This window comes from Culex quinquefasciatus, chromosome 3, assembly GCF_015732765.1.
Source record: "Culex quinquefasciatus strain JHB chromosome 3, VPISU_Cqui_1.0_pri_paternal, whole genome shotgun sequence".
Classification (NCBI taxonomy): Eukaryota; Metazoa; Arthropoda; class Insecta; order Diptera; family Culicidae; genus Culex; species Culex quinquefasciatus.
This window is the reverse complement of record NC_051863.1, coordinates 50525816-50542254: the sequence shown is the minus strand read 5'-3', so window position 1 is coordinate 50542254 and position 16439 is coordinate 50525816. Positions and strand designations below refer to the sequence as shown.

Here is a 16439-nt window from a genome sequence, read left to right as displayed (position 1 = left end):
GGGACTCTGCTTTAATTTAGTAAGGTGACGTAAATGCTTGAAAATTATCGACTCGTCGAATCATCGAATTTCGGATTTTAACATCTTCGATTATTCGAATCTTCAAATCATCGAATCTTCGAATCTGTTAATCATCGAATTATCGAAAAATCAAATCTTCGAATCTCGAAATCATTGACTCTGAAAATCATTGAATCTTCAAATTTTCAGTTTTCGGAACCATCGAATCTTCAAGCCATCGAACTTTCAATTAATCGAATCTTCGAATCTGCAAATTTTCGAATCTTCAAACAATCGACGCTTCGAATAACTCTTTGAATTCTTGAATCGATCTTCGAAACATCGAATCTTCAAATCTTCGAATATTTGAATCTTTGTATCTTAGAATCATCTAATCTTCCAAATCTTCGAATGTTGGATTTTTCGAATTTAGAAGTCTTTTAATTTAAAAAATTAGTAGTCTTTAAAAATAATCAACTTCGAACTATTGCATCTTTGAATATTCGAATCTTCGAATATTTGAAATTTTCAAATCTTCGAATCTGCGAGCCATGGAATCATCATATATATGAACTATCGAAAAATGGAATATTCGAAGCTTACAATCTTGGAATCATTGAATCTTCGGAATCTTTAAAACTTCGAATCTCCGAAATTCCGAAACTTCGAACCTTCAAATCATCGACTCGTCGAATAATCGAATTTCGGATCTTCACATCTTTGAATATTCGAATCTTCAAATCATCGAATCTTCGAAAATTTTAATCATCGAATTATCGAATAATCAAATCTTCGAATCTCGAAATCATTGAATCTTCAAATTTTCAATTTTTCGAACCATCGAATTTTCAAATCATCGAACCTTCAATTTATCGAATCTTCGAATCTTCAAATTTTCGAATCATTGAATCTTCAAATCATCGATGCTTCGAATAATTGAATCTTTGAATCCTCAAATCGATCTTCAAACATCGATTCCAATCTTCGAATATTCTAATTTATGTATCTTTGAATCATCTAATCTTCCAAATCTTCGAATATTAGAGCTTTCGAATTTAGGAGTCTTTTAATTTAAAAACATTAGCAGTCTTTAAAAATAATCATTTTCGAACCATTGAATCTTTGAATATTCGAATCTTCGAATATTTTAATTTTCGAATCTTCGAATCTGCGAGCCATGGAATCATCATATTTTTGAACTATCGAATCATCGAATATTCGAATAATCGAAGCTTACAATCTTCGAATTATTGAATCTTCGGAATCTTTGAAACTTCTAATCTTCGAAATTCCGAAACTTCGAAGTTCAAATCATCGACTCTTCGAATCTTCGAATATCGAATATTCACATCTTCGAATATTCGTATCTTTTAATCATCGAATCTTCGAATCTTTAGTCATCGAATCATCGGAAATCGAATCTTACCAGGTCTGAAGAGTAAAAAATCTGGCAAAAAATCTGGGAAAAATCTGGCAAGCCACTTTTCTCAAAGTAATAAGTAATTTTTTGTTCAAAAACTGTGTATTTTAACTTTCTATACATTATAGCTTCACAAAATAAAAAAAATACGTCAATAAAACCTTGAAATCATTGAACCTTCAAATCTTCAATTTTTCGAATAATCGAATCTTCAAATCATCGAACCTTCAAATCATCGACTCTTCGAATCATCGAATTTTCTACTTCGAATCACCGAATCTTCGAATAATCGAATCTTCAATTCATCAAATCTTCGAATCTACAGATTTTTTAATCATCGAATCTTCAAATCATCGATGCTTCGAATCATCGAATTTTCGAATCTATGAATCCTTAAATCGATTTTCGATCTATCGAATCTTCATATCTTTGAATATTCTAATCTTTGTATCTTCGAATCATCTAATCTTCAAATCTTCGAATGTTTGAGTTTTTGAATTTTGTAATTGTAATTTTAAAATTTTCAAATTTTGAAATGATATAATTTTAGCCTTTTGCAAGTTTTGAATTTTCAATTGTTTGCATTTTAAAATACACAGGGACATTTTGTTTTATAAACAGGGTTCTTTACCTTAGTGTTCATCAGCATAATATTTCAGCTTAATTTTCCACTTTACCACAATATCCAAGGTATAAATCATGATCATGCTGCAAATGAGCATGATTGAGTAAAGCCAGACAAGGGTCCTGATTGCCTTCAAAAAGACTTAGTCACTCGCGAGCACAAATCTAGCGCGACGAAAAACTGCTCTGATGTATTCCTACCGTTTGTCACTACCACACCAATCCCTACTGAATACTCTCTCTTTCTTCTTCGTCTCAAATCGGATAGTACATCGAATGGTACAAAGAGAAGAGATTTTGTTCAGTCGCTCAAAGCTGACTGAAAATAGTTTGCGATAAAATAAATGATATCAATAATATTTTGTAATTTTCCTGTTTACACAACATCAAAGACACATTTTTCAGCAATTTCCACCATGTCAAATTCTAAATGACAGAAAACTGTTGTAATGCAAGTCAAGTGAGCGCCGCGCTAATATTTTTTTTAGGCTTCTCCTCTCTGAGCATATTCGTGTGTAAATCAGGTTGACGGACGAAGTAGGAAAAGAAATTCACGAAATATTTGTTTAGCTGAGTTAAGCGATTGAGCAAGTCGCAGGCAGCCAGCGTTTCGTGTTCGCTCGCGAATGGTTGCGCGCTCCAGTCGGCAAAGATTCGTTCGGTGATGAGTGAGTGATTTTTGAGCTCTGAACTGAAAATCAGGACCCTTGAAACCAGAAAATTCTAACACATAGTCAACAAATCATCAATCAAATGTTTGTTGTTGAAATATGTTTTTGATTCTTATGTATTCATACTTTGGTTTTGAAAAAAATAAATAAATCGATTCTTCGTGGTTGAATGGATTCTCATTTGTTCAGAAAAATGAACTTTTGCCTCTGTTTTCTTTGTTTCTTCGAAGTCAGACAGGGATCACAGCAAACGATGGTCGATACTCAACTGACATCTAGATCAACTTGATGATTGTATTCGCAAGAGTTTGCGTAAGTTTGGCTGTAGATAAGGCTTTACAGTTGTATTTGCTCATTTATGTAAAAAAAAAGTTAGTTTACCAGAGGCATCCTTTGGGGACAAATCATAACCCTGATGAATTTCGGTCAAAAATCCCCAAATCTGCATAGATTTCGCCGTAATTTGGCTGTAATATATGTTGACCTTAAAAGACGCCTACTTTGACTGAAAATGTTTAAATCGAAATAAAATATTGCCAAATCTCGTGCACGTCAATACATTTAAACCCCTTGGCCGACGGATTTGGCTCAAATTTTGCCAAATTGCCCTTTTTTACATGTTAAATTGAACACCAAAATGTTCAGATCAATCATCCTACGTCACCCTTTCTAAATCAAACCAGAATCCTCCCGTTCAATCGCGACTTTGTCACGTAAACGGCACGAAGCGGAACTTTTTGCTATCGCCACCCATGCCGTCGGGACTGCTCGGGGACATTTCCCCCAGCAACACCGAGGACAGGTAGTGTGGCAGCTGCTGCTGCTGCTGATTGTTCAGGTTGTTGTTGTTCTGGGCGCAGTAGTTGGTGGCGGAGGACCGCTTCCTCCCGGACGGGGACGGGGTGCAGGAGGACGCCGGGGATGAGTCCGTCGTCACCACTACTGCTGCTAATGGTCAATCCCGGCCGATCCGTTTGTGGATCTGCTGGTGCTTGATGAGGTGGGCCTTCTGGCGGAACGCTTTGGCGCAGACCTCGCAGCGGAACGGTTTCTCGCCGGTGTGCGTCCGCAGGTGGACCTTGATGTTGCTCTTGTTGAGGAAGCCCCGGTTGCAGATGTTACACCGGTGGACGGGTTTGTCCTTGCCGAGCAGGCCGCTCAGTTCGCTGGCCGCCTGGAAGCTGAGCGCGGCCTGGGTTTGGGCGGCGGCCGCTGCGGCGGCGGCGGCTGAGAGTTGTTGTTGTTGTTGGAGGGAGGGTTGTTGCTGCTGGGATTGTTGGTGTTGCTGGTGTTGCTGGTGTTGTTGGTGTTGGTGTTGTTGTTGCTGTTGCTGGTGGTGGGAGTGACCGTTGGCTTTGGACTGTTTGTGCGGTCTCCGTTTGTTTTTTGGTGTCGTTGGGGTCGTGGTAGTGGTGTGGGGGTAGTTCCCTATGAGGTCCGGACTGCACAGGCCGTCCGGTTTGAGGCCCATGTTGAGGGCAAAGTGGGAGTTTTGATGATTCTGCAGGTACCTTCCGTTGAGGATCAGGTTGTCGGTAGTGGACACTACCGAGCCCGGTGGACTAGTTGAAGTCGAGATGAGTTCGCCACAGTAGGACGTTGAGGTGGGGGTTTCGAGCTTGATGGGGGGTCCGTTCTGTAACCGGTTCTGCAGCAGGGGCATGTAGCCGTGCGTCAGCAGGTTCTGCAACGTCGAGCCGGACGTGTGCACCGGAGAGTGAGGTAGGATCAGCTCGTTGAGTTCCGAGTTGCCAACGATGAGTTTGCTCTCGGGCGTCGTACAGGTCCCTTCGATCCACGCGTCCAGGTCCATCCACGAGTCCCGCGTGTCATTTCCGTCCTCCTTTTCGACCTTGTTATTCGGCACGGTCGTGTCCGCGATCGCCGACCCGATGATCGCGGCAATGTCCTCGATCGAGCTCATGTCATACTCGGACAGTTCTTTGGAATCGACGAATATCCGCGCTCCGGACACCGAGTCCGGCCCACTGATCACGCAGCTATCGGCACTGGCCGAATAGATCTTCCCGTCGATCGAACTGTCCGAGAACAGCTTCACGTCCTGCAGACAGCTGTCCGCGCCGTTCCCGTCCGGATTCAGCACCGAATCCGGCAGGCACGTCGAAGACGACACTATATTGTTATCCCCGTTGCTCCCGCCATTGCTCCCCCCGTTCGGAAACGAACTCGGCGGGTAGTTGTTGTTCTCCTCCGGCAACCGCTGCGCGATCGCCGTATAGTGGTACCCCGAGATCCCATTGATCGACAGGTGGCCCGTATTGAACGAGGTAAACGACGGCAGCGGCTTCACGTCCCCGTCGCTACTCGAATTGCTACTATTGATCGAACTGCTGTTCAGCAGCAGATTCTCCAACACCTCCATCGAACTCTTCTGCGTCTCCGAGTCGCTCGGCAGCGACTCCAGATCCGCCTCCAGCAACAGCTTGTGCCCATCCAGCAGGTACTGGTCCTGCACGCTCGTCGACTGATTCCAGCACGGACTCATCAGCAGACTCTCGACCTCGGACTCGTTTTGGCCGCTCATGTTGACCATTGGCTTCTTCCGACCTCCCAAATCTCTTCTAACCGCTCTTTCACAAACAAACAAAAAATAGAAAAACTTTCACCTTCTCTGAACTCGCGCGTCACGCGTCACGTCAACGCGGGGTTTTTGTCACAAGTTGGCACGCCTAATCTGCCCGCCGTTCGACGTCGGGAGCGGTGTCCGGTAGCAGCACATGGCCAGACCTGGAAGCGAAAACAACAGAGACAAAAAAGAGAAAGAATTAATTAACTGAATAAGGTTAGATCGTGCGCAGGTGATCTACACTTGCCACGCATCGGCGCTTAACTAGGTAGGATCTGGGGGGATAGATTTGCATACGGGGAAGATTTGTATCAGTTTGGACGTTGTCAAGTTCGGGGGCCCTCTCCCTGCTTTTAATGTGTGGTTTAGTTTTATGCTAATGCGAATGAATAGCTAATTAAGGCATGCTCGTAACATAGATGTTAGAGTGTAGACTGGGAGGGATCCAGTTCGCGGAATTGGGTTGTTTTATAAGATGGTTTTGGCTTTTGAAGTGATCTGTTACTGAATTGTTGGGGAGTCTGGATGAAGTCAATTTTGATAGAGTAACGTCATGATTCGAAATCCGGACACTTAGTAGCATATCATTTTCGTTATAGCTGACAAAAAATCATGTAATAAGTTGGAAATGAAGAAATATCATCAGGATGTAGTATTAACAGTCAGTTTTAAGAGAATGCATGCAAAATAAGTCTTTTCTAACAATTTTTCATCAGAATTTTAAAATTAAAATGACTTGTTGTGCTTCGAATCCCGGACACTCATAAAAGCTGATTCGAAATCCGGACACTTTTGCTTCGAATTCCGGACACTCGTTTTTGCTAATGAATCGCACAAATTTGGACTGAAATGTTAGTGAATGGCATTCTTTAGGTCTCAAATAAGCTGTTAACATCAAAATAATCGACATTTTATATAAAAATTTGCTAGAATTTAAGGAAATCAAAACCATAAATTTCTGCCTTGCCTTCCCGGTGCTTCGGACGCCTTTGAAATATTTCACGTGAAATGTTTCGCATTTTTGGTAATCTTATAATTTTATTTTATTTTATTGTTTTGACATTAACTACAGCGTTTAAACAAACTTTAAATTAAAGCTGATGTTAGAATTCATCAAATAACACAGTTTTGACATTCATAATGCGAACTTATATCCAAATAATTGACAAAACAAGATGAAGTGTCCGGGTTTCGAAGCGTCCGGGAATTCGAATCATGACGTTACATTCCAAAACAAAAATTCTTGAAATCTCCAAAACACAATATTCATTCTTCCCTCAATACAATCATCCCATCAATCAAAACACGCCAACAATTCTCCCCCCAAAAATATTCTCAAACAGTATCATCTCATTCATCCGAGAGGTGGGAAGATCCACGTTCCGTTATTCCGATGACCCCATTCCTGTGCTGTGCTGCCGTCGTAGCAACGTCACTCTAATATGGCACACAACCCATCACACGAAATTAGGGAGTTCTAATGACCAAAACAAACAAGTTCTCCTCTTCGACACAGCCAACCCCTGAAATCGCCGTGCCGTTCGAGGCAGACAGACCTGAATAAATATGAATATTGATTTAGAACGACGACGACGACACCATTCACAGTTTAGCAGTTCAGAGACTGGACACTGGAGAGGGTAGAATCATCGGTGACACATTGTGTTTGTTTTGTAAATGGCCTTTTGCGGTGGCATTAGCATTCCACCTAGTTTTATGCATTTTTAATGGACGTTTTGCTGGGGTGCTGATTTGAATAAACTGTTATTCGATTTGGTGCAGGTAGAAGAACCCAGATGGGAAGAGGTGGTGGCTTCTGACTTTGTTGCGGCAAATTGTTTCGTAATTTTGTTGAAATTTTAGTATAATTTGAAGGTTCTTATTAACAGTTTAGACCCCACGCCTAATTTTTCTGTTCGATTCTTATTGGAACTCCATATAAACCTTAACGGTAGAAATTAACTTTATTAAGCTTTGGGTGATGAGTTTCAATATAACTTTTATTGTTTAGTATTGTTTTTCGTATATGGATTCCTTTAGCATAGTTGAAATGACTTACTGCAGTTTGAACCACTTTTTAAATATTTTGTAAATAATATATAAGCTTTTAAGAACATGCTTAATTTTGGTCTGAAAATATTTTTTTAAATAGTTTTTATATTTAAAATTTGATCAGTTTTGAGCACAACCGCACACATTCTTGTAAAAAGTGCTGTTTAACAAACAGGAAATAAAAAAAATGGATGAATATGAAAAGGCTACCAGAAATATCGCAGATTGCTGTGCATCGAATTAGCTGCAAAATTTGCAATTAATGAATTAACAACATCAGAACAGCTAGGCATGACTCCACGAACTCTTTTGGTCTAACACACGTATTAGTCAACAATCATAGTTGCATGTTTTAGCTTTCAACTCATGCAAAGCTATGGATCCTCGGTCCTAACCTGATCACAGCACCTAAAAGAACCTAATGAAAAAAAGTTATGAAAAAAAACTCATGCAAAAGAATCATAGTTTTATGAGGAATTGAGAGAACTATGCTGCCCATGTTCGCATAAATATCCCATATGCAAAAACAGCAAGCTGAGAAAATCGCATTTGAAGTTTGTCTCACACATAAGGGTACGTGTTAAGTTTTCGCGAAAAAACTTGATTTCCTCCTGATTTCTAGAACAAAGTATTGGATGTTGTAGGCTTTTTTGAAAGATCACACGATTTGGAATCAAACTGCATCATTAACTCAAAAGTGATGAAAATGCATATGGGACATTTATGCGATCAGGGGCAGTATGCGCGATTAAAACAGGAGATCAAATCTCCCCACTCTCCTCTACTTTTTCCTTTCCCTTATTAAATAAGTGCTGAATTCTACACTGAAGCATTGATAATTAAAATACATTATATTCTGGTAACACTGCTCGACTAGTGAACTTGTTGTGATTGAACCCTCCAGATAATTCAGCAAAAATTAAGCCGAAAATCACCAATAAATCGCCAGAGACATCGCTGTACCCGTTGATCACGCCTCGCTGTACGTATTGATGCTGAAAATCAGTGATAGTGCATGCAGCAAACCGAGTTAAGAGCGTTGGAAATTTTGAACTAATCTCAGTACACTGCACCACCATAACAAAACCGGGCCGCCCACCCGACGCAAAGTGTGACATCCGCTTCTGTCAAACCACTTTATTGCATTATTGGTCGTCATACTGTTGATTTAGTTGCCGAATTCTACTCTTACTTGCAATTGTTGGCCTCGCCACCCAACAAGATCTGCTGCAATCAGCATAAATGCTGCTGTAATGCCACCACCGAGTCTCTGAACCAGCACACAAATTATAAGCACTGCCAAACAAAATCGCCAATTGTACATGTAACATCTGATGAGTCCAGAATAAAGATCATCGTTCTGCTGGTTGTTTTCATTCGTGCCGAAAGCCTGCCCCACACGTCGCATCCACCGTCTCGCCTTCGTCTTCAAAACCTGGACGCCAAATACTTCGCCGTTTGTTTACTTCTCCGCTGCTGTCTACTACAAGAGATTCTACTCGAACGGAATAGGCGTATCAGTGTGGTAAGTTGTGCTGCAATAGTATTGGTACTTGCACTGCACACTGCCACACCACCCTGCACGAAATTTCAAACAACAGCGCCATCTGTTAGCGAGCACTGCCAACATGAGTTTAAATTTGGCAGAGTTGCCAGAACTCATTGCATCTATTAGAAAGGATTCATCAAACTGCCTGAAGGATGTTGTAGCGAGCCAACAATTTCTTTCGAACAAATTTGAAGAAATAGTGGGTCATATGAAGCTGCTACAAAACCAAATTCAGCTATTGCGGTCGGAAAATCACTGTTTGAAGCAGTCAATCAAAAATCTCTCGGAAAATGCCAAATCGATCACGCAAGTCGTCCATCAAGCGGAATTAGACATCGACTGCCAACAAAGGTCTGAACTGTCTACCAACGCGATTATTCTGGGCATACCCAGAACTGCCCAGGAAAACACAGACGACATTGTGTTGAAGACCTGCGAAGCTCTTGGATACTCTACGGCAAAGCACGACATGGTTTCCTGCTGCAGAATACCCTGTGCGAAATCAGAAAATTCACCGATTCGCATCACATTCAAAAGCGCGCACTGCAAGGAAAAATTGATGGAGCACAAAAAACAATACGGTACTATGGATATCAGTGCAATTCAAGATCAAAAGCTGCCAATGGGGACGCAAGGTAGAGTAGTCATCCGAGATGAGCTGACACCACTATCCCGGAGACTCTTGCAAGAGTTGAAAGGATTACAAGCCGCCCTCGATCTTCGTTACGTATGGCCTGGACGCAATGGTGCTATCATGGTGAAAAAAACTGAAAAATCGAAGGCCATACCAATTCTGTCCCGTCACGACATACAGAAGCTGTTGCAAACCCCGAAAAAGTAATCTGTGCAGCTTGCCATGCAGTATCTACAACTAAATCACCATTAGCGCAACCCATTACTCAACCAACACCTACGTAGGAAATCCTTTGAATCTGTCCCTTCCTGGCTCGTCGACTGTGATCAAAATTCTGCAGATCAATATTCGAGGAATTAATCGATTTGAAAAGCTTGACTCCCTGTGCCTATTCATACGCAATCTAAATACAGTCGTCGACGTAATCGTGGTTGGTGAGACGTGGCTTAAAGAAGCTCGGTCGCAGTACTACAACATACCAGACTACCAAGCTGTCCACTCCTGCCGTAAAACGTCGGCCGGCGGTCTGGCAATCTTCATCAGGAAGGAGCTACCCTTTGCAGTAACAGCTAACACAACGTACCAAGGCTACCACCACATCGCAGTTAAACTTCACGCGGGAAAAAATCATGTCCTCATTCATGGGTTTTACCGTCCACCGGACTTTGATGCTGTTCACCTTGCCTCATCCATTGAAGCGATCCTGGCGAATGCAGATACAGCGGACCCGTGTCTCTTAGTGGGTGACATGAATCTACCGGTCAACAACCCTGAAGCCAGAGACGTTCAACAGTACACACAGCTGCTAAATTCGTATGGCATGGCGGTGACTAACTCTTTCGTTACAAGACCCAGCAGCAACAACATCCTCGACCACGTGGTATGCAGTGTGGCGAACTCATCCCGAGTTTCCAACTATACGATGGATTGTGACCTGAGTGATCACAGCTATGTCCTTACAGTGCTCAAACTCAAGATGGAGCAGGAACGGCGCACACTAACTAAGACTTGGACTAACTATACAGCTGTGAATGATGAATACCGATCATTTCTGCAAGAGTACCAACTAGACTTACTGGTACCAAACGAACGTCTGCAAGCCATAACAGAACGCTATGCTCTTCTAACAAAGAAACACACGCGAACGACGACGGTGGAGGTCAAGGTGAAGCATAACTGTTGTCCCTGGTTCAACTACGACATTTGGAAGCTGAGCAACATAAAGGACAAAGTGTTGCAGAAATGGAAGGCCAATCGACTGGATGAGGCTCAAACCGAACTCTTGGCTCGTGCAAATCAAAAGCTGAATGAAGCAAAGCGTAAAGCAAAGGCGAACTACCACTCGAGGCTGTTCTGTACAAGCAACCCAAAGCTACTCTGGAGTCGAATCAACGAGGTTCTAGGAGGTAAGTCGAAGGCAAACTCCAAAGTGCAGTTAGAAGTAAACCATGAAATCGTGGAAGACCCAAGCCGTGTCTCTAACATCTTCAACGACTACTTTGCATCAGTGGGTGTTAATCTCGGCAGCCAGCTGACTTCTGACGGCAACATACACAAGTTTGGCACGATGAAGTATGCTACGCGATCCCTGTTTCTTCGACCAGTTACATCACTTGAGGTCCAGAACATAATTTTCGCACTAGACCCTAAAAAGGCGCAGGGTTATGATGGTTTCCCGGATGCTGCCCTAAAAAGACATAGTACTCTTCTAGCAAGTGTCATCAAGGACTGCTTCAACGAGTGTGTCAGTCAGGGGGAGTTTCCGTCGTGCTTAAAGAGAGCTTTGGTCCACCCCGTCTTCAAAGGAGGCGACCCAACTAACCCGACAAACTACAGGCCTATCTCAGTGCTTCCTGTCTTGAATAAGGTCTTCGAGAAGCTGCTTTTTGCCAGAATCTACAACTTCCTAATCGCCACCGAACAGCTATATCGCCATCAATTCGGCTTCCGTAAGGGTTCATCGACGGAAGTAGCCATACTTGAGCTTGTTGACGAAGTTTCCAAAACACTCGATGATAAACTGTCTGCTGGCTCGATCTTCTTGGACTTATCCAAAGCATTCGACACGATAAACCACCAAATGTTGCTGAAAAAGTTAGAGTCGTGTGGATTACGCGGATTACCGAACGCCCTTCTACGAAGCTACCTGTCCGACCGCATACAGCAAGTCGTCGTGTCTGGAATCCGCAGTGAGATCCAATTTGTTCGATGTGGAGTTCCCCAAGGAAGCGTTCTCGGACCGCTACTGTTTCTGATCTACGTCAACGATATGTCTAAACTGCAGCTCCACGGTAAGACCCGACTCTTTGCCGACGACACCGCCATTTCGTACGCATGCCCATCACCGGTTGTAGTAGTACAACAAATGAAGGAAGACATGGAGTTAGTGTTCAACTACCTGGAAAACAATCTTCTGGCTTTGAACCTCAGCAAAACTAAAATGATGATTTTTAGATTTCTGCATTCACAATTGCCAGAATATCCCTCACTAAGTGTTCGCAACACAGTCATCGAAGAAGTAGCATGTTTTAAGTATTTGGGCGTCTACCTCGATAACCGGTTCAACTGGGACAATCACGTGCGGCAAGTTATTGCAAAGTGCTCATCACTGTGCGGAATCCTCAGGAGACTGTCTAGAAGCGTCCCACACCATGTGCTCCTGAAAATCTACTTAGCATACATTCACAGCCGTTACCGATACGCCATTGCAGTTTGGGGCTCGTGTCCCAAAGTCTACTTAAAAGAACTTCAAGTGCAACAAAACCGCTGTATTAAGGCTGTCTACAAGCTACCCTTTCTACATCCAACACGTGAACTCTATGCAATGCCACAGCACAAAATCCTGCCAATGTATGGCCTCTACACACAGTCAGTCGCAGTAATTATGTACCGGATCTTAAACAACATCAACATTCATCACAATTGGGAGTTTGAAGCTGCTATCCACGACCACTACACCCGAGGATCAACTGATTTAAGGAGGACAGGATTTCGTACTGAACTAGGAAGAAGAAGATTCAAAATCCGAGGACCAACTCTATACAACGAACTCCCGGAAAACACGAAAGAAGCGCTCACAGTCAATGAATTCAAAAGAAAATTAACAATTTATACACGTGAAAATTTAAACAACTTTATTGTACGTTAAAACTAAGAGATGAATTGAATTAAAATAATAAAGTGTTACCACATACACAACACAACACACAACACAACACGACACAACAAAACACAACACCCATAACATAACATAAAAACCCTTTAAAAGAACTAATGTTCACTAGGGGAATTATGGAATGCATTATGAATTGAAATGAAATAAAGATTATTATTATTATTATTATATTATTATTGTTTTGATGTTTATTAAGGACATGCAAATAAAAAAAAAGAAATCCCTGTAAATAAGGGATAAAAAAAACAATAAGGGAAAGTGGGGAGACTTGATCCTCTTTTTTGTATCGCACATAACTCTGTCAATTTCTCACAAAACTATGAACTTTTTGCATGAATTGAAAGTTTAAACATTCAACTATGTTTGACTGATAATGGTTTTTCATCAGATGAACTCTTCGAATCACGCCAAATGTTAAAAAAATATTTTAAACCGGCAATTTCATAATGTTAGGGGTAACTTGGTCCCCCTTCAACATTTTGAAGAAATCTTAAGCAATATGATTCTTATTCATCCAAAGTTTTTTTTATATAAGTTACAAAACCTGTACGTTTGTGTTCGAAATATAACAAGTTTAGTATGTAAAATATTTAAAAACTTAAAATATTATTTTTTAGACCAAACTGTAGTAAGTTATGTACTACTATACTACCGGGAACTATGTACGAAAACCCAGCCCAATTAATTAAGTTTGAGGCTGATTCCAGTGACTGTAAAAATGCAGGGATCAAATCTCCCTGAACGCACTTTTTTAAACAATTGATTGTAAAAATAGAATGACGATAAATTTAACGTCAAATGCGTATGGGTTTGGAGTTAATAAGTTTATCAAACAATTCGTTATTAGAGCATCACATGTCTCATGGTGAGAAACATTGGAAAGTGATAAACATTGAATAAAGAAGATAATTAGCGAAAAAATTGTGCACTCTACTCCACCGGGGAATTGCACCCCGTTCTATCCCATACCGTGAGAACGCATCACCGATCATCTGCCAACGGAACCAAACCACCTTGCTGAAAGGCTACCTCTTAGAACATGATCTGTTTCTACTGGGTAATCGTATGACATTTGTTCCATGTCTCCGACGCAACCATAACACCAATTCTTTCGCTCTTCTATTATGTCAATTTCTCTCTCGTTCCATTGGCTCTCCGAGATCCTTGTGGATCAAGTATATTTTTAGAAGCATTTGTGTCGTTGTTAATAAGGGTCACTGGGTGAATACTGAACACCTCGACCCAAATGTGACGTATAAACGCGAATGCCCTAATGACCCTTAATGAACAAAGATACAAATGCTTCTAAAAATATACATGATCCACAAGGATCTCGGAGAGCCAATGGAACGAGAGAGAACTTGACATAATAGAGAGTTTTTGCAGCACTTTTTAGAAAAATGTGTGGAACAAAATCATAACATTTTTTTTATTTTTTTCTTTGTCTAACACAATGAGTTTAAGTCAATTTCGCACAACTTTCTAAAACAAAGCTATTTTTTTACCCACATGCTGACGTGATACGGCTTGGGATCAAGTCTCCCCACTCTCCCCTATTGATTGAAATTTTCATCACTGAAACATGTTCAACTGATTGTAAACTATTTAAAATATATTGTATAAAGTTTATTTCTGTATTTTTTGTCAAATCAGGCTCATTAAGACTTTTTGCAAATTTTGGTTTTTACGACCGAGATCGGAAAAGAAATATTAACTTTAGGGAAAAAATGTACTCTCATAAATTTATTGAAACTTAGCAAATTTTTGGTAGTAGCATAACTTCTTTTTGCTTAAAAATGTTGAAAGATGGGCTTGAAATTATTTTTTTCAAAATTGGTGGTTCCAAAAGCCTGAAGAGTCCAATAAGGATAAAAATGCAAAAAAAAAACAGTTCCGACAGTTTTTAATCGATTGTACGAGTTTTCCAACGACTTTTTCAGCAATATATTTTTTACCAATGTCCATTGGAAAAAAAAAGACAAATGTGTTAAGTGAAACTTGTCCACGTTGCACTGGTTATAAACAAAAAATCTTCAAAATCATTTGATTGCGAATGCTTAAAATCAAGCCGCATGCTGTTAATACAGAAAAAAATAAACAATAATAAATATTTCCATTAGTTTGTAAACCAGGTTATTTTTTTTTAATTGGGTTTGAAAAATGAATTTTTTCAAAAGTTTCTAAGCTGTTGCTTTTCCATGGTAATTCCAGCTCAAAATAATCTGTATGAAGCGTTGAATAAATCCATTCTCCTATTTTGGGAGATTTAAATGAAAATTCTTACTTATGCAGATTTTTACATTTGTTAATCGAATATTGGAGGAATCCTCTTATAATTGAAAGCAAATATGTGAATGAATCGAAGGCAAATCTATAGTTTTTACCAGAAAAAAATCCTTAATCGGAATTCATATCTTATCGCCTTTGGATGGATGAAAGTAAATTTAAAAGAGATGTATTTTTTTTTTTGTTAAACTGAAGGACAAGCAAAAATATTGAAATAAGTTGAATTACAAGCAATTCTGATTACATTTCAATGAAAAGCCATCTTTGGTTCTTTTAAAAAGATTATGAGTCGAAATGAATACGGAAAGGTAGGTCTAAGACGTCAATTTTTTGAATGATTTTCTAACCTTTCCTCAGCGAAGACAGAAAAGGGTTGTAAATTGCATACAGTCCGGACTAGTTTATCCGAAGGTTTTGGAAAAAAATCACTTCGGATAACCGAATCACGAAAAAAAAAATCCGTTGTCTTATTTTTGATTGTAAAGCTTAAGTATGACCCCTAAACTACGCAAAAGTGATTTAGATTTTTTAAATCCAAAATGGCAGATGGTGATGAAATATTCAAAAAAATAATAATTTGTAATTGGACAATCAACTATTCAAATTTGACTTTAAGTCACAAACTTATATTGGCTGTTAGAAATAAAAAAAAAACAAAAAAAAATATTGGTCATGATTCGATTATTCGATTATTATGAAGTCCTATACAATGTACAGCGAGTCGGAGCTGTGGTCAATTTACCGAGAATACAGAGTTCGCTTGAGGCAGTGCAAGACACCCGATGAGCAGATTGACGTGATCGCACACTTGCTGACGAATGGCACGAGAAAATGATAATTTTTGTCAGTTAAGTTTTTTTTTTATTTTTCTTTTATTATTTTTTGTACTATTGATCCTCGGTCCTAACCTGGTCACAGTACCTAAATGAACCTAATAAAAATAAGTTATGAAGAAAAAAAAGTCCTATACAAACCTTTGGATAATCAGAACTTAAGATAATCGAGTCTGGACTACAATGCATCAGTAAATTTGCGATCATCACTTTCCAAAAAGCAAAGCGTGTACATTTTTTGCGTTTTTTTTGTGGTACATTGAAATATTGATAGCATACCAAATACACTCCACACAGCAAAAAAAGAAGTAATCCAGCTGCGTGTAAAAGGCCTGGTATAAACTTATTTTTTGCATTATTTTAAGAAATTCTATGTAATATTACATCCTGAAATATGTAGCCCATCAGTATCGGAAACCTACTTGACTGAAATGTCAAGCTCATATATTCGATTATCCTTTCGATTCTTCAGCGGTCTGATGGCCGAGCGGGCTAAGGCACCAGTCCGTATCGTGGTGCTAAGTTTGAATCTCGTCGGTTGCAACCTTGAGCAAAAAAGTGTGTAATATTATGTGTCTTTTTTGACGAAGGTGATGTGCATGCTTTTG

At 40.1% G+C, this 16439-nt stretch overlaps 1 protein-coding gene across 1 annotated transcript; it reads right to left on the bottom strand.

Moving 5' to 3' along the window:
* Positions 1–3638: 3638 nt before the first annotated feature.
* On the bottom strand, positions 3639–5302 carry LOC6053921 (ichor). The gene has a single exon (XM_001869890.2). It carries the CDS (start codon positions 5267–5269, stop codon positions 3671–3673), a length of 1599 nt encoding a protein of 532 aa, XP_001869925.2. The 5' UTR covers positions 5270–5302; the 3' UTR covers positions 3639–3670.
* Positions 5303–16439: the final 11137 nt, after the last annotated feature.

Excerpts from the sequence above, each read along its gene's own strand:
- LOC6053921 (XM_001869890.2), bottom strand. The coding sequence starts at position 5,269 with ATGGTCAACATGAGCGGCCAAAACGAGTCCGAGGTCGAGAGTCTGCTG.